The sequence below is a fragment of the Temnothorax longispinosus genome, chromosome 5, assembly GCF_030848805.1.
Source record: "Temnothorax longispinosus isolate EJ_2023e chromosome 5, Tlon_JGU_v1, whole genome shotgun sequence".
Taxonomy (NCBI): domain Eukaryota; kingdom Metazoa; phylum Arthropoda; class Insecta; order Hymenoptera; family Formicidae; genus Temnothorax; species Temnothorax longispinosus.
The window spans coordinates 10,474,204-10,494,158 of record NC_092362.1 but is presented as its reverse complement, the minus strand read 5'-3'; the positions used below and the strand labels follow the sequence as shown (position 1 = coordinate 10,494,158).

The 19,955-nt window shown below is 33.0% G+C and overlaps 3 protein-coding genes across 3 annotated transcripts; 1 reads left to right on the top strand and 2 right to left on the bottom strand.

Moving 5' to 3' along the window:
* The first annotated feature begins 11,360 nt into the window (after positions 1–11,360).
* Positions 11,361–13,000, top strand: LOC139813607 (putative nuclease HARBI1). Its single transcript, XM_071779187.1, has 3 exons — positions 11,361–11,635; positions 11,930–12,082; positions 12,262–13,000. Exons 1-3 carry the CDS (start codon positions 11,361–11,363, stop codon positions 12,998–13,000), a joined length of 1,167 nt encoding a protein of 388 aa, XP_071635288.1.
* A 2,882-nt stretch (positions 13,001–15,882) lies between these two features.
* Positions 15,883–17,719, bottom strand: LOC139813447 (uncharacterized). Its single transcript, XM_071778960.1, has 5 exons — positions 17,629–17,719; positions 17,406–17,507; positions 17,053–17,327; positions 16,679–16,814; positions 15,883–16,118 (listed from the first exon to the last, which is right to left on the bottom strand). The coding sequence occupies exons 1-5, from the start codon at positions 17,717–17,719 to the stop codon at positions 15,883–15,885; spliced, it is 840 nt and encodes a 279-aa protein (XP_071635061.1).
* A 1,026-nt stretch (positions 17,720–18,745) lies between these two features.
* On the bottom strand, positions 18,746–19,531 carry LOC139813446 (craniofacial development protein 2-like). Its single transcript, XM_071778959.1, has one exon. It carries the CDS (start codon positions 19,529–19,531, stop codon positions 18,746–18,748), a length of 786 nt encoding a protein of 261 aa, XP_071635060.1.
* Positions 19,532–19,955: the final 424 nt, after the last annotated feature.

The window sequence follows — 19,955 nt, the reverse complement described above, 5'->3', positions numbered from 1 at the left end:
GTTGCGGCTTTTTGTAAAACTTATAAATTAAGTGATAAAGAGAACATTTTCAAAATGACGAAAAAAAACTTTGATGGGTCAGTGCTACCTCCTAGCAAAGCAGAATTAAAACAACACATTCTGAGATCCATCTATATTGCAAACATTTGGCGAAACGCGCACAGACAGCAGATAAATCATCTCATGATGGAAGAGTATGGTTGGAAATTAGAGGAGGACACATGCTCCTTCAAATGGTTTGAAGGCGATCAAATGCCAATAAGTATCGACGACATCGTCGTGGAGAATCCGAATGAAGAAAATGAAGGTATTGTATTGTTATTTAAAATTGATTTCTCTACAATTCTTAGCAAATATTCATGAATTATATAATTTCAGATCAATCAGAGGAAATGGATGACGAGATGAAATCGGTCATTCTATGAACGACTTAGAATTAAATGATTCAGATATCAATTTGAACTCCTCCTCTGAGAATTCAGACAGTAACGATGAGATTCAGAATATTTGATTTTATACATTATACGTATTACTTTAATAAAAAAAAATGAATAATATACAATGAAAAAATATTCCACATTTTATTGTTCATCTATTTTGCATGTTCGTAAGTGACAAACCCGATTTATATACTAACGTACTACATTAAAGGAAAATTACCATGTGCGCACTGCAGCAAAAGAGCGTCGTGGGCACTCTTAATTTTTAAAACAAAAGTTGTTTTTGTTCGACCCAACTGGCCAAATAATTAATATATTTAAAATTCACAACGTTTCAACCGCAATTTCGGTCCTTCTCAAGTGATTCATCAAGCTATGCATCCTCAAAAACCGCGTACAGAATATCAATTTCGTCGCTGACATCGTGCCCTTACCACATCATGCACACGTAAAGCTAAAAAAGTGGAATAAACTCACGATAGTCAAAAAGATAAAACGCTCAGAAGTCATAAAATAAAAAGTAAGAATAAAATTGAATTGTTAAGTTATAAATAATGTACAAAGTAAAATGAAAGGCTTACATATTCTATGCGTCAAAACGGAAAATGAGAACGGTAGCGCAGAACGAAGAAACGTCGCAAGCCATAACTGCGAACACATCAGTACAGCGTGACAGACGAAGTCATACTATGACCGATACATAACAAATAAATAGATGTGTTCACAGGTGGAAACGAGCAAAACAAAAGTGTAAATTAGGTGACGCCAATCACACGGTTGTAATTCGCGGGCAGACTTTCTGTGTCTTTTTGAAGATTGATTGCGCAATCGCATTTTTTAATAAAAAACATCTCAGAGATTTCTCGTTTCTTAAAGTGTCGCTCCTTATATAAAATTTTTAGTTGTTGCCAATTGAAATCGTGGTTATGCGTGAAACGGTGCTTACTAACCACAGAATGATTATCACTATTCTTCCTAATATCACAGAAATGTTCCTTAACACGTGTCTCTAGGTGCCTTTTTGTTTGACCGATATATGCAGCGTTGCAATTAGCACAATCAATCTCATATATTAACTCCGTTTGCTTAAGATTCGGTAGCATATCCTTCCCCCTTCTAATAATACAATCCAACTTTTTCGGAATGGTGAGGAGAACCTTAAATTCTGCATCACGTATTGTACGGCCAACACCGTCACTGAGACCCTTAATATACGGTATAGTGATAAATTTTCGAGGATCTCGGGCTACATTGTTACTGCTAGAACTATTATTGTTGTTATGACGTGTCTGTAACTCGTTAAGCCTGATGTTAATGTACTTGTTAATTAATTTTGTTGGATAACAATTATTTGAAAGAATCTTTTTTATTTCAATTAGATTAGACTTATGAAAACGTACGTCAGATAAAAGAATAGCTCGGTCAACAAGATTACGTATAATATTAATTTTGTATTTAAGAGGGTGATTCGAAAAATAGTTTATGTATCGCCCCGAAAAGGTGGGTTTTCGGTACCAATTCGTAAGCAAGTCCAACACAGTCCCTTCTCGAATCACTGTTGTGTCAAGAAAACTTAGAGAACTATTCTTTTCTGTTTCAAATGTAAATTTTAATCTGGTGTGATAACTATTGAAAACTCTAAGTCAAAACTCGTCAATACCAGATCTAGGAACAATCGCGAAAATGTCATCAACGTATCTTTTGAAAAAGGAAATATGAAAACTGAGCAATTGCAAACAATGCGTCTCAAGGTCCTCCATGACAATATCCGCTAAAATCGGAGAGAGAGGGGAACCCATCGGACTTCCGAAGATTTGCTCATATATTTGACCGTCAAAAGAAAAACTAGTGGAACTAAGAATCAAGTCCACAGCTGACAAGAATTGAGGACGGCTGAGCTTCGTCTCTTTAGAGATGTGATTCCACCTCCATTCAATCGCTCTCAAAACAAGGTCTTTAGGGATGTTAGTGAAAAGAGACGCGACATCCAAAGAGATCAAAACATCATCCTCCCCAATCCCTACGTCACTAATCAATTCAACAAAAGACCAACCGTCTTTAATATATGACTTCGGTTTAGAGACAGATTTTTCTAAGATGTGTAAAAAATAAGCCATGTTGTATAGTGGACTCCCTAAAGTAGAAACAATAATTCGTAATGGTGAGCCATCCTTGTGAATCTTCGGAAGCCCGTAACAACGTGGGAGGTTCCCATTGGTACAATTCAAATGCTTAAATAATTGTTCACTGATAATGCCCTTGCTAAACCAAGACTTTGCCAAGTTATTAATTTTAGATGTTATCCGTCTAGTGGGATCATTCTTAAGTTTTTTGTAAGTCAAACTATCATTAAGCAAATCAATCATCTTATTTTTTCTGTTTTTTATTAAAAAATGCGATTGCGCAATCAATCTTCAAAAAGACACAGAAAGTCTGCCCGCGAATTACAACCGTGTGATTGGCGTCACCTAATTTACACTTTTGTTCTGCTCGTTTCCACCTGTGAACACATCTATTTATTTGTTATGTATCGGTCGTAGTATGACTTCGTCTGTCACGCTGTACTGATGTGTTCGCAGTTATGGCTTGCGACGTTTCTTCGTTCTGCGCTACCGTTCTCATTTTCCGTTTTGACGCACAGAATATGTAAGCCTTTCATTTTACTTTGTACATTATTTGTAACTTAACAATTCAATTTTATTCTTACTTTTTATTTTATGACTTCTGAGCGTTTTATCTTTTTGACTATCGTGAGTTTATTTCACTTTTTTACCTTTACGTGTGCATGATGTGGTTAGGGCACGATGTCAGCGACGTAATTGATATTCTGTACGCGGTTTTTGAGGATGCATAGCTTGATGAATCACTTGAGAAGGACCGAAATTGCGGTTGAAACGTTGTGAATTTTAAATATATTAATTATTTGGCCAGTTGGGTCGAACAAAAACGACTTTTGTTTTGTATTTATTTACTGGCGAAGGAAGCTTCTTATTTTGTTCTTAATTTTTAGTTTCAGAGTAGTGTAAGAACTCGTTTGGTCCGCGTTCAAGCCGTAAGAATTTTTTTTTTTCGTATTATTTATAGTTCAAACTTACCTCTCATATAAATTTTAAAGTGAATAATATTTGACATCACCCTCGTGAAATATTACATTGTTACAATCTTACAATCTGGAAGAACAATTTTGTCCCGCTTGCCAGGTGTAAGAAACGTTTTTTCATAAATTATCTATTAAGGACGTTCTCTCGTCTTTATACTAGAGAAAATCGATTTTCTTAGGATTTTCTTGAAACTGTAAATATACGTTAATTTAGGTATGCTTTATACGTGGTATAAATTTCAGTACCTCTTCCGGTATAAAAAATCAAGATACTGAGCCTCAAAGTTTCAACTTTTACTAATGAAAAGGTTTTCCAGGCCAAACGGTAAGAGATACGAGGTTGGTCAAGAGGACCAAAGTTGCTCCTCTCGTCGAGTTTATAAGGAAAAAATGCCAAAACTAAAAAAAATTAAATTTAAAAATTTTGTTTTGAAACTTTGAGGCTCAGTATCTTGATTTTTTATACCGGAAGAGGTACTGAAATTTATACCACGCATAAAGCACACCTAAATTAACGTATATTCACAGTTTCAAGAAAATCCTAAAAAAATCGATTTTCTCTAGTATAAGGACGAGAGAACGTCCTTAAAAACTAACTAGCAAACAAGTTTCAAGGTGAATAAGATTTGACAAGGACACGTTCAAAAATTACATGTTTGTTATAATTTTCTGCATTTATGTACCGCTGACCGACCTCGCCAATATCATTTCTTACTCGATTAAAACAACTAATTCTATTAATATGGCGGTGAATAAGATTTGACAGAAATTTTGTTCGCGGGCTCCCGGTCTACGTGGGCATTGAAGTCTCCGCAAACGATAATTCTGTTATTTGAAACAGCCGAACATAAGTCGGAAAGTTCGTCTATAAAGCTAGAGTACCCGGCATGATCTATATTCGGAGATATGTAACAAGATACGATATGAGAACTCCCATATCTTATGATAACAGAATTTTGGCCTCTCGCAATTAAAGCCGCGGAAAAGTCTGCGAGGCGCGGACACAGTACATACAGTAGCGCAACTCTCCTGATTTCTTGTTGTCCAAAATGGAGTGCGCATGCGCGAAATAAGTAAGCGCCCACTAACCCCATCTGAACGTCGTTCTCTGAACTTCTTTCTCAATTGCTCCTCCTTCTTCCGTTCTGCTCCGCTCCCTCTTAGAATTTAAATGGTCAGTTAAGTAAATGCCTATCTGTATTGGAACAGAAATTTGGAGGGAATTAGCTCAATTAATCACTGAATGCTATTGAGAGCTGTTAGAAGTGTTTGACAGACTCTGAATACGTTTATGTGATTAAAGTGAAAAGAGTTTACAAAGTATAAAGACAGTGAAAGAATGAAGTGAAGAAAAGTGAAGAAAGTGATAAAAGTGAAATAAGTGATATAAGTGATAAAAGCGAAGGAAACATAAAAGAGAAATTTTTTTCTAAGGGAATAGTTAACCTATATAAATATTATATAAGTTTTCAATTCTCTTGGAAGCACTTTGATCTTAACTTTGTTTCAGGTGTTGCTGCATAATAATTAAAAATGAATGCGATAAGAAAGCCAAGCTGTGCAGTACCAGAGTGCGTTAAGAAGTTTATTGATGTGCAACGACATTTTTTTAAATTTCCAAAGGAACAAGACAGGTATAACACATTGCTTTATATAATATTATTATTTTTTATATAAATTATATTTTTAATTGTAATGTGTGCATTACTTTGTCATTGGTAAAATGGTACAACATTTACAGATGGCTGCAATGGGTACGAGCATGTGGAAGGCTGGATCTAGAACCTAAAGGTCCAGAATATGCCCACCAGAATTGTCGTTTGTGCCATTTGCATTTTGAAAACAAATGGTACAAAATTAATAAAGTTAGGGCTTGTCTTCACCCAGATGCTGTATCCACTATATTTTTTCGACCAGGTTTTCAACAACAGTGAGTTTTTACTAACAAATAATTATTAATTTTACATATTTCAATTTAATTAAATTAGTTTTGTTTCATAAAAAAGTATAAAATTGAATAATATTGGTATACGGTAATAGTAGTACATAAAAAATAATAATAACAACAATATCTAACAATATTTACATTATTTTTTATGTATTACGCGAAAGTAACATAAAAACATAAAATAATTAAAATCTTTCAGGGACAACACAGCACCCGAACAAACAACACAACAAAATGAAGAAAATGTGGTTAAAGAGAAAGTAGATAGGTATACTAAATATAAATTTTCTATTTGTTATAATATTATATTTTATAATAGGTATTATATGATACATATTTTTTGTTGCAGAAATACATGTGCTGAGGCAACTGTTGCAGAAATGCAAGTGCAAGAAGATAATAGGTAATTTATATTAATAAAGGACTTGTTTACGTTTATTAACCCTCAGTTACCTCACCTGGGTCTGAGAGACCCTGCACATTGTTAAAACGTGCAGGGTTTTTAAGACATTCATAAAATTCTTGTATCTTTTTTTAGTCAGTACTACATGAATTTGAAAAAAAGTAAAGTTTTTCGCTTTTTTAGAAAAACACGTCTTCCCTTTTTTTTAAATAACATTTACATTTTTTAACTTGGAATAATCTAACTTGCACAGTCTTGTAGATCTTTAAAAGACGCATTGATTAAAAAAAAAGACTTCAAATTGATGCATTTGTCTTGAAGATACAAGCTGGAGAAAATGGCAGGGATCTCTCAGATTTTGGTGAGGTAATATCGGGGTGTAAAAACGTAAGGTAACTGAGGGTTAACAATAATGGCTAAAAGAAAAAAAATTGTATATTTTCAGCAAAGCAGAAACTTCACAAACAATCGTCCCAATTATTGTCAGTGACGTAGAAATAACTCAACCGTAAGTTTTTCTTTACTAATTTAAAGTTAAACATGTATTTTTATTTTCTTTATTTGTTATGTAATAAAAGTTTTCTTATAAAATATAATTGTTAGGATATATGTAATTTATTTATTAACACATTATATTTAAATTTCTTTTAACTTTAGATTTTATTTAATATTATTTTGCTGTTTTTGTCTCTTACAGCAAAATAGTTACATAATTACATATATCATATTTAAAAATAATCTTTGTGCTATGATCTAACGTTTGGAATATATTATAGGAGCACACCCACTATCAAGAAGCCTGCAGTTAAGACTAAATCGTCCGATGATAGCCCGAGAAAAAGGAAATTGCGAGACAAGTTCTAAAAATTAAAGGCGCAAAATAAAGTAATGCGCGAAACAATCCGACGGCTTCGTATGGAAAAGAAGAAGAAAGCTACAAAAGTTGAAGAAGAAAACGAATTCGATCAACTAATAAAACTAGGCCGTAAGTTATTACCGGAAAAATTTAATAGAATATTAGCGGCACAAGTCGACGCACAATTAAAATGTAAACGTGGCAGAAGATATGATCCCGAATTTAAGAAATTTGCTTTATCATTATTTTTTTTAAGTCCACGAATGTACCGGGAATTGAAAAATTCAATTGCATTGCCTTCTGTACGTTCTCTACAATTATTAACGCAAAAATGGAATATTGAGCCTGGTATAAATAATAAAATTTTTGAAGCACTTAAATTGAAATTGAATACGTTGCCTCTCGTAGAACGTCATTGCATAATATGTGCAGACGAAATGAGTTTAAAAGCTCAATTATTTTATAATATATCACGGGATGAAATAATTGGTTTCGAAGACATTGGTGATAAAAAATCATCTAAACCTGCAAGAAGCGCTTTAGTTATTATGGCACGTAGTATTGCAGGTAATTGGAAGGTGCCTATTGTTTTTTGTTTTGTAGAGACTACATGCCATATGAACTTTTTAAAAAATCTGATATTTGATACAATAATTAAATTAAGAAATACAGGTGCTATGGTGCATGCATTGGTTACAGACATGGGTTCTAATTTTATACAACTGTCCCGTGATTTAGGAATATCTACACAAAATTCAACTTTTTCAGTTAACGGAGAAAATTTAGTTTACATTTTTGACACTCCACATTTAATAAAAGCAACCCGAAATAATTTGTTAAAACATAATTTTGAATTTAATAATAAAGTAGCTTCGTGGGATCATATTAGACAGTTTTATATGCAAGACGTCAAACAATGGATAAGAGCAGCCCCTAAATTATCAAAAATTCATATGGACCCAAATAACTTTATGAGAATGAAAGTTAAATATGCCGTACAAGTACTTAGTAACCATGTATGTGCAGGAATGTGTACACAGATGTCTGTCGGTCTTCTTCCAAGTAGAACTGAAGTCGTTGGAACTATAGATTTAATTGATCATTTTGATAAGTTGTTCGATATGTTAAATTCGTCCGCCGTAAATAATCCTAAAGAACATGGAAAAGTTTTTACCGGAAGTGAAAAACAAATGCAGTTTTTGCAAGAAATGTCAGATCTTATAAAAAGTATTAAAGTAGTTAATAATAATAATAATGTAAATATGTAAAAGTTAAATGCTTTGAATGCTGGCAGATAACAATTAATAGCATCATTCAGCTTTGGGAAACATTACAAAATCATAATTTTCCATATCTCCGAACACGTAGATTGAATCAAGATTGTGTCGAAAATTTTTTTGGTTCCGTTCGGAAACAAAGCGGTAATTGTCTTAATTCAACACCTATACAATTTAAGCGCGCCTTTAAAAAACTTTTTAGTACAACATTATTAAAACATTCGGATACGCAAAATTGTGCTTTTGATAACGATAATATGTTAAATATTATTGGAACGTTAGATAATAACAAAGAGTCCACTGTTTCAGAATTTACTGCTTCATCATCGGCGCATAACATTTTAAATATTCCGACTCATGAATATCGTTCAATGGATCTGCCAGAAGAAAATGCATTTAAATATGTTTGCGGATTTTTAATTAAAAGATGTACAGCAATACATTCTTGTGATATATGTACAAAATATATGAATGATAATATGGCTATCTTAGAAAATACAACATTATATTGTTCTTTTCGAGCCTATGAAAACGAAGAAGGAAATTTGTTTGGGAAGTTAAACATACCAAGTAGTGATTTTTGTTATTATATTCATAAATTAGAAGAAGTATTTGTAAAAAATTTTGAGAAGAATTGTTTCCAGAAAAATATTGGCAATTATTTATTCCAATTAACACAAAATATAACTTTTGAACCGCCATGTCCAAATTTCCCTACTTCATTTTTGATAAAATTATATCTTCGTATGCGTATATATTACACATTATCGCTGCATAATAAATCATGCAAACGGGTTACCACAAAAAATAGGAAACTTTTAAACGTTTCCCATTTATAAATTTTCTTCTTATAATGTTTAATTGTCATGTTGAGTTATGTTTTACGGGCATATTTTAATTATTGAGGCTACTGTTTCATTGATTCTTATTCTTATAATGGATTGTGATATATTACTTACCCAGTATTGTGTGTTCATTTATTGCATGTTTTGTTTGCTTGCAAATAACATTATATATAACTTTGCGTGTTTTTTTATTGCATTTTGTTTATTTTCAAATTATATTGTTTAACTTATATTATATTTAATAATGTATTGATTGTATTGTTGCGTTTTACATTTTACTTTTAATTAATGGCAACATGTATGTGCAATTTTTTCAGTTGCGTTAATATTGATATTGTGTTTTGATATTATGCGTTCATATTGTGCGTTGAAATTATGCGTTACTATATATGTATTAATATGTGTGCATTAATAGACTTTTATACATTACGTTACTTATTAAATTTCATATTGTTTATGTTACATAAATTCATGTATTCGTGTGTGTTAAATATATATATGTATGTATATATATATGTATATGCGATGGTGCATGTGTATTTTTAAAGGCATGAATACTGTTAGTGATACATTTAATTAATTAATTATTTTTTCTTTTTTTTTTTAAGGTGGTTCGATGGCTACAACAAAATGCAGAGAATTTCATGAAATTTTAATATGTCGTTCTGCAATGCAAAATAGAATTATGTGAATTTTTTTGGGAATTTTTCACCGTCCCGTTTTGAAAAAAATGTACTCCAAAAACCTAAAAAGTACAATTTTAGGAGTAGATTTATTTTAAAACGGGACGGTGAAAAATTCCCAAAAAATTCACATAATTCTATTTTGCATTCTAGAACAACATATTAAAATTGCATGAAACTGACTGCATTTTTAACATAGGTTCTTATGGTTTTTATGGGAAATGACATATTGCATATACCTTCAGAATGAAATAAGTGCAAGAAAAAATGCAAATGATAAAGAAAAAGAAATTTGCACATGTAACTTAATAATTTACAAATAAATGAGCGAAAGAAAGGGGAAGGTTACCGCACATTTCGTAGAAAAATTAATTATTAAAGCATAAATTGCTTGATTTTTCGTCTGCATAGACTGTCATGGTCGTGAACGACGTGAACAGCAGCACGCATTATACACGCGGCGACCAATCAGATCAATCCCCTTCATTCCCACTACTTCAAAGGCTAGTGCGCTGTTTTCAGAACCCCCGCGTCCCACAACGCCCTCCGATGAAGCCATCGAACCTCCTTAAGTTCTTACATGCCTCAAGGATGAATAATCAAAAGGTTATACGAATGAAAAACTTGGAGAAGAAATGGAGTTTATTAATATTACATTTTATAGATTCCTTGTTTATATTTTAAGTATTTTAACTGTTTTACATTATTGTACGGTAATTATTGTAGCTTGCACTTTTATTGCCCTTTTCTTTTTTTGAGTTGTATCGAGGTGGATCGAGTAGCTGAGATACAGATCAATGAAAGAATTGTACAATAAAGTGTATTTAATGTATTTTTTTGTTCTGTTTCTCTGGTCTGTGTTGAGGTGGATCGAGTAGCTGAAGCATGGAGCAGTGAATAAATTAAAAGAAAAAAAGACTACAATTTGGTAATACATAATATGTAATTTCTTATGTATTGTAATAAAGATACAATTTTATTTTACATAAAAAATGTAGTTTTTTTATTATATTTATTAATAAAACATGTACTTTTAATATATTGCAGTTATATTTATTACAGGTATATTCTTTTTGTATAGGTATACATAAAATTATTTTAAAATGTAATATTAACATATCGTTGTATTAAAATTAAAATTTCATTTATCGCATTTTAAATTTAAGCATAAATATATATCTCATTTTTATTTTGGATGCATAATTAAATCATTCATTTATTTCATTTAATGTAATAAAACTATTTTATATTAAATATTTTATAATTATAATTGTTTTCTTATAAGTATAATGTATAAAATATTATATTTTGCTTTTCGGTTGTTCAATATATGTTATATAACATTATATTTTCTAGTAATTTACCTCAATACATTTATATTATTCAATCTGCACAATCACATTTATATAATTTTATTTTTTCTCATTTTTGAATTTTTTTTCTTATTTTTAATACATAATAAATATTTATCTTCATTATTTTCATTAAATTCAGATTAATTTCATGTAAAAGTGGAGTGAGAGCGGAGAAAGGAAGAGCAATTGAGAAAGAAGTTCAGAGAAAAACGTTGGGCGCGTTCAGCAAAACCGCTCAGTAGCATAGCACGTGATTGGCTCTTATACTTTTAGACCCAACGAATCAGCGTAGCGTGTCGATAAGACGACACTCAGGGTCCGTTCCGTTTCGCGCAGTGAGCGCATGGATCGCAGCCAAAGCGCTGCGCGCATTGATATCGTTCCGTTTCGCTGATGCGCATATGCGCTCTTAGAAACGGAACAGCTCTTGATGCGTTTGATGTAAAGTTGAAAATGGATGACGCTACCATGAACGACGCTCTATCAACAATAACCTCATTGTTACTAATAAATTCAAATGACAACGAAATTAGCAGTAGTGAATCCAGTGATAGTGAAAATGAAGATAAAGATGAAGATATTCTGTTTAATTCAGAAATGGAAATATTATATACAGTATTAATGGTTAATGAAACACGCGGAGAGATGGTTTTTGTGGAAAAATTAACAGATTATGTAGAACGAGTTATTCCTGGATATTCGAAAACAATATTTAAAGAACATTTTCGGTTGAGTAATAATTATATAATTATATTTTTGTATTTAAAAAATGAGAACATAAATTAATTAATTTTTTTACTCCGATTATTCCAAAACACCATTATTAAAATATAATAAAAACAATTAATTTTGTAAATATTTAATTAACATAATTACTTAATCAAAATAATTAATTACTTAACCCATTTTTTTATTTATTTCATGTTCTTATTTTTCAAAAATTAATGAAATTTTTATAAAATTAATTTTTACAAAATTATTTGTTTTTATTAGATTTTATCAGTTAAACTTCTCTATTTTAGAATGTTTCCTGCAACATTTGAAATGGTGCTTGGAGTAATTGGTCCAGGATTACGTGCTATTAATAATAATATACCTTATGGTAGAAAAAGAATATCAGAGAAAAAACAATTACTTATAGCCATCTGGTTTATGGCTACACCTGATTCCTACAGGTATATTTAATACTTATTCTGTACAATGAAAATATGGCAAAATATAATATATTATATATATATATATATATATATATATATATATATATATATTAAATATATATTAAAGATATAATATATTAAATGTTACTTAAGAAGTTGTAACATTATTTAATTCACATGACATATTATTGTTGTAGATCTGTAGCTACAAAATTTGGTGTCGGGAGAGCAACTGCTTTTCGAGCATTACGGCGAGTAACATATGCTCTACATTGTGTTGCACCTCGTTTTATTAGATGGCCGAGAGATCAAATTGCTCTAAATGTGATGGAACGATTTCAACGATCATGTGGCTTTCCCAACATAGTTGGCGCTATCGATGGCACGCACATTAAAATCCGAGCCCCTGTCGAAGATGCAAACTCTTATATTAATAGAAAAGGGTTTCACTCCATGAACGTTCAAGTTGTATGTGATTCTCAGGGCTTATTTACACATTGCTATGCTGGACAGCCGGGCTCTGTCCACGATGCGAGAGTATTCCGGAATTCACCGGTGGCTCGATTTCTCGAATTTCCCGAGGAGTATTTTCCGAATGATTCTCATATCATTGGAGATGCTGCCTATGGTATTCATCCCCATATAATGGTGCCCTTTCGGAATAACGGACATCTAACAATTCGGCAAACAAATTTCAATTTTTGTTTGTCATCATCGAGGATGGCAGTCGAAAGAGCAATAGGGCAATTAAAAATTTGTTTCAGAATATTGCTAGATTGTTTGCCATTAATCGATATAAAAAAAATCCCTGAATTTATTATCGCATGTTGTGTACTACATAATATTTGTATACTTCAAAATGATGAAATGCTCATTGGCGTATGTGAACATGACAATGAAATAAATCCAGTTGTACATGGCAATGCGGTGAATTAAAGGGAATAAAAAAAGAAATAGAATTATGAATGCTTTGCCGATGAAAGTGTAATAGAAAGTTATTTAAACTACCAAGATAATTACGAAATATATATATATATATCCCGAGCATGTATCTTATGTTATAAACAATCATTTTAACACCAAGATGATTACTATATAGTAATAATTACACGTCTTTCAATAGAGTTTTCTTTTTGTATTTACTTTTATTTGTCTTCTTCCTACAGTTTTAAATATTATAAAAAATATTATAATATAATCAACTTCAATAAGTAATAGTGTACACAACCCGTTCAGATTGTGGGCTATGGCGGTGAAGGAAACACTGATCTTTAATCGTTGACAAAATATATAATATATTTAGAGAATATAACAGAACAAATTTAATCACATTCATAAGTCATTATGGCAAAATTCAATAATCCCATGAATCAAAAAATAATATATATAATTCACATTGTAATAGTCCGTTCAATGAAGAGAACATAATCATTAGTTAAACGTATAATCTCCGTTTGAAACTTGGAACGTAAAATAATAATATTTCACAAGGTAATTATAAATAAAGAATCATTATGATATGATAGCTTTGAATATATCTTTAAATTATTTAATCACTGAAAAGACTATTAGACATGACAAGAAACTGATATTATAATTAATAATGAACCAAAATAATCTTATATATAAATTTTTATAAGTGAATAATGCGTTAAATAATAATCGTTATTAAACACATTAATTCACAACGATTCGTGAAAAACGCAACGAAGACTTTAAGTATTTCACATGAATCAACATATTGTGTGTCACACCGTTGAATATAATTTCTGAATAAATGAACGTTAACTTTATGGCGAATCTTGTTCAAAACAATTGAGGCAATATACATCTTATCTTAAACATTTTATGCATTCGTTCGTATTGATTAAACAAATGAATCACTTCGCAATATGTATCGAGAAATATGTGACATTAACTATCACCCAAAATAGAATTAAACGTGTCGTAAGCTTACATAATTTACTTTACTTGGCCAGAATGAAATAGTAAGAATGAACAGTCAAAAAAATGGTTGCAATCCGTAAACAAATATCTTGAGTACTCAAGTGAAAAAAAACGATTATCGTTCCCGTCGATAAAATGCTTCGCTTAGTGCTGAAGCCTTTTCTATGTCCTTTACTGAACGGTAGATCTCTCGAGATTTCTGGAATCAATGATCGTAACCGATACTGTTTAAGAGGATCAATGATTCTTATTCAGAAATCTAAGAGTTACCTGTATTCTGATGTCTACCGTATTTGAATACACTTCCAGAAAAGATCCGAACAGACTATGTCCATAATAGTCGCTCCCTTGGTCTCTCCAGAATGTGTCGTCATCATCAAGAAACGGAGTAATGGCGTTGATCTCTCATACGTCTGAGAATGATATCGAGCCCTGATCCTGCCGTGTGCCAATTACAGTCCCTCAGATCCTCTCGTACTTCTCATTACAGTCCCTCGGATCCTCTCGTACTTCTTATTCGCTTATATAAGTATCACAACTTGTAGATAGAATGACTCGCATTCAATATAATACCGAATTCAGATTATACGGCAGAAAGTCAGAAACATGTCTTCACTTATTGACAAACAAGAAACGAATAACGCCGGTTGCCCGGGCCGCAAGCTTGTGCATGCACGCGCGCTTTCTTCTTCACGCGGCAATTACATGAATTGAATATCGATACGTCGCGCCTCTAGCGCTTTACGCTATACAATTTTTCTAGGGAACTAGATTCGCCAACTGAAGTGAGTTTACAAAATCGCTAGTACTTTCTATGAAATATCATAGATGGCAATATTCACCCTTCTCTTGTAGGGAGCAGCATATCTGTCTCCCTTCTGATTGGTCAGCCCCCTCTCCTGCGCTAGCAAGAGAGGTTGAGAGTTACGAGGTTGGCAGAACTGAGTCTCGACGACCGTTAGAATTGTACTGACTCTCGTGGCTGTTGCGTGGTCTGAATAAAGTATTATATTATCAGCAGTAATCGAGTGTGCAATTATTCCTCGATACCTCTCGTCAAGACGTCGGTAGTAGGCCGACACCCGGAGGCATAATCGACCTCCTGCGGTACCAAATACCTACACTCTCCTCAATATCTCATCGCGTTTCAAACAAATAGTAATTAAGTAATTGTAATAACCGCCGCCTACAACGTTATCGCGTTGGTTTGCCAGAATCATTAGTAATACTAAAAAATAATGCTAAAAAAATAATAAATTCATAATATGCAAGTAATACTGTAATATGTGTGTTGTAAAGTAAACTTATTATGTAAGTAATACTGTATCTCCATGAAAAACCTCATTACAGATTAAACTGTCGAATATCACATATCAAGTCATCACATTCTTAATTTTAACGTATTATGTTAATTTGCACTCACCCAGTACATACTTAAATTTTGCATATTTATTAAACTTATATACTTTTTAAACTTATATACTTTTTAAACTTATATACTTTTTAAACTTATATACATTTTAAACTTATATACATTTTAAACTTATATACTTTTTAAACTTATATACTTTTCAAACTCATTAAACTGTTAGGGCTATTCTACAATACATCACAAATGTCCCGTTATCAATCGCGAGGAATAGCAACTGCTTATAAGTTATTTTCGGTTGCGCTTGGCAGTTACTAAAAGAAAGTTAAAAAATTTTTAACTTTTTAGCAATAGTAATTGGTAATCAGCAATCAGAAATAACAATTTTCAACTAGCAGTTGTCATCTCTCGCGACTGGCGACGAGAAGGCGTTGGCGACGTATTGTAGAACGGTCCTTATAAAATCTTTAAAATTCTTAATAGGATAATAAGATATGATCTTTTACTTCTTAGCTTCAGCTAACTTATGTAAAATATCCACTAATGATTGCTCTATTTTCATTCGATCCTCGTGCATTCTTGCACGCTCAGCTTTTCTTTCTTCATATCTTTCTTCTCTCCGTTGTTCGCGACGTTGATTTTCTTCATCCCGTTGTTTCTTTATCACCTCCCTTTCTTGACGAATATCGGTAATATAATTTTCTAAAATGGTCTCGACTCTTCTTTTTTTAGCTGGATCTAATTTCAAAAAATATTATTAACAAAAGAAGAACACATTCAAACTTTAAGACTAATGTATAACAAAACTAAGAAGCTATTAGAAATAATACTTAATTGAATTCAAACCGTTATATATATCAACATATAGTGCGACATAAGTGTTGTTTTGTCTTTGTTACTCATTGCCAAGAAAAAAGATAGAACGATGTTTGTGTCGACTTGTGTCGCTTGTTGGAAAACGCACACGATATAAACTGGTAATATTATACTTTGGCTGCGTTCGGGGAGCGCGCTATTAGCGCTATTGCATCGTTCTATCTTTATCGCTCATCAGGTGTAAAACAAGGATAGAATAAGCAAATAGCGCTGATAGCGCGCTCCCCGAACGCAGCCTTTGTATAAACATGTATGCATATACACATATATATATATATATATATATATATATACACACGTTTTTATTTGGTTTCTAATCATTAAATTAAATAATCTTTTAATTTTTGGTTATATTATGTTTTTCTTTAGGTATATTAACTTGATCATAAGTCATAAGTGTACTTGCTTTGGACTTCACAAGCTGGTGACAATGAGCCACTTGACATAGCATTTGAGGTAGATGCTGTAGGCTGTAGGTACAGGTGGTTCTGGACCGTCACTTGAAGCCTTAGAAAGAGGATTTTGTACAAGCTTTTTCCCAAATATCGAATCCATCACCTAATCAAATAACAAAAGATTATTATTTTACATAATGCTTTGCATTGATAATATATGCACCTAGTCCTAACATTCGTCCTCAATTCCAAACTCAAATAATTACAATATAAATAGAAATTGAATATATTTTTGTCTATGATTATAAATATATATAAAGAGAAGCAAATATAATGCAAGAAAGGTTTTTAGAATTAAAACGTTAGTATAATGTTTGCATATTTATAAAATGTATAATTACCGAAAAAAATGCCCATGAGTTTCGACAATTGCCACTCCGTTTGTTTTGGTCTGAAATATTTTTATATGTACGCTTTAGTCCTGACCACTTATTCGAACACTGCAGTCCACTTAAATTATATTTGTGGTTTGTTTGCTTCATCATCGTAGCAATTTCTGCCCACAAAGTATTGTGACGCTTAGAACCTAATAAAAACTCTTCTTCCTTCTCTCGATATAAGTCTATAAGTAGAAACACTGCACTGTCCGGCCATGAAAAATTCTTTCCGAGATCATCTAAAAATATTATTAAAATAATAATATAATATAATATCATTAATATCAAATACGTTGAAGGGTGCTTAAAAAACTAACCTGAGTCTTTCAAATTATTTGTATCACAATTTTCATCAGGCTGGAGGGTACTTGGTTCTTTATTTTTTACATCTTGTACAAGTTGCGCCAAGAAAATTTTGTCTTTACAGAAAAATATTAACACATACAAGTAGAAACCTTCGCTCACAAAGCTCCTCTATGAGGAAGCAATATTAATACAAAAATACAATTTATTAAAAAAACATAAAAATTTCAATTTTACCTCCTGATGCTCTTGACGCGGTTTCTTTATTTACGACTAAGGTCAATAATTCGTCATCCACTAACACGGGAAATTCGACTAATTCCTCCATCGTGTTCTGTGATACTTCTTCTTCTTGAGTAAAAGGTTATGTTATTAGAGGTAAATACGCATCTGCGCATGCGCGCATTAACTGCTTCAAGTCCGAGTTGTAGTAGCCAATGCGCCCTTGATGCGTTAGAGGTGGAGGGATTCTAGGGAATCCTATGCGCCACTAATGCGCGCATTACCTGAAACGGAACGGTTGTCCATGCAGTTCATGCGCTCAATGCGCGAAACGGAACGGACCCTCAATAGTTGTGTCTGCTGTACGTGGCCGTTCAATTGGTATTAGTGGGCGCTTACTTATTTCGCGCATGCGCACTCCATTTTGGACAACACTAACTTCAAAGGCGCCGACAGAGAGTTGCGCTACTGTATATACTGTGCCTATACCTCAAATTCGACCTAAATTATTTAGGCCGCTTGCTGTAAACATTTGATAGACCGAAACTAGCTTCAGATCAGACTTTAGGTTGAATTTGAGGTATAGGCCGCGGCTTAAATGTCCCGGTGTACCCGTGCTCATTGAATATGATTATGAAAGAAATGTTATGACTCTAAATCAGAAATCTTATATTGAATCACTAGCTAGAAAATACCAAATCAAAAATTCAAAATTATATAATACACCGATGGAAACATTGGAAACCAATTTAAAATTGGAGCGAGCAAACGTTATATCTAATGATATACAATTTAGAAATATAATTGGAGCACTTTTATATATCAGTTCAGGAACTAGGCCCGACATAAGTTTTAGCGTTAACTATTTAGTTAAGAGTGTTAAAATATCTATATTTTTAACGAAAGATTTGGAGTTAATCTATAAGAAAAATGACAATACAGAGATTCTTGATTGTTATGTAGACGCGGACTGTTTTTTCTTCTCTCTTCGATCAGCCTGTCGGTTTCTGAACTAACTTTTCTCTGGTTTCTCAATTTCTACATCGGTCCGGATGCTGTTCGTGATTTTTGTCGATAACGCATTTAACTCTAGGCCCTATAGCTCCTCAGTTGGTCGTAGCTTTTTATCGATCTAGTTGTTCTTTTTTTTTACCTTTATCTCGTGTATTGTGGGTTGGATTTTTTTAGCTATCAGGCGCCTCCTCTCCAGCCGAATGTCTATTTGGAGCTTCGCCCTCACCAACCTGTGGTCACTGCCAGTGTCAAATCGATTCAGAACCGAGACGTCCGTACACATGCGTTTGTCTGTTGCCAAAACGTAATCTATTTCGTTCTTCACTGTATTTTCTCGGCTCCTCCAGGTCCACTTTCTCTTGTGATGTTTTTCGAAGAAGGTGATTAGGCAGTATATTTTCTCCTTACTGAGAAAGTCAACCATCGCTTGCCCTCTCCGGTATCGCTCACCCAAGCCAAAGGCGCCGACATACGACAGATTTGTTGCAGCTCTTGCTCCAACCCTGGCATTGAAGTCGCCAATTATGATGATGAACTTGGCCTTCTCTGTATTCTTTGCGGCCGTCAGGTCTTCATAGAGCGTCTCATTTTCCTCGTCTGTCGAGGCAGAAGTGGGTGTATATGCTTGTATTATCTGCATGTTGATCTTAAGCGTTATATAAATGACTCTGTCCGAGATCGCTCTTGTCTTGGTAATGAAGTGTTTCATCATCCTCTTGTGGATCATGAAAGCCACGCCACCGATGTGTGAATTTTCGTTGGAGTTCCTTTGGAACAACAGATGTCCTGATTTTAGGATAGTGACTGCTTCACCGCTGAGCCTCATCTCGCTGATCCCTAGTACGTCCCACTTGATGTTCTGCAGTTCTTTCTCAAGGTTTATCAGGTGTTCTTCGGACCTCATTGTGCGGATATTATATGATGCTATGTGTGGACTGTTTTCTTGTTTCTTCTGTGTCTTGTTTTGGACAATTCTTGTCCTTTAGTCGAGCTTTTGCCTCCCCCAGAATCCGTGAGGCAAACTGTCAGTGCGAAACCCACACAGCAAGCATATTAAAAAGACGTTCAGAATATATCCCGAAGATATCCTATCGCCTAAATATATCTTCGGGATATCTTCTGGACGTCTTTTTAATATGCATGCTGTGTGGGTTTGAGCGTCAATCTCTGCTCGCCTGAAGTAATATTGTTTTTAAGTTTGATATTTCATTTTGAAAGGTTTTTGGCAATTAAAACGCCACGCTTTCCAGACATGTTGGCAAGTACCTGTTGATCCACGGGAGCTATTTTATTTCGCTACTACCCATCAAGCAAGCTTGATAAGCACT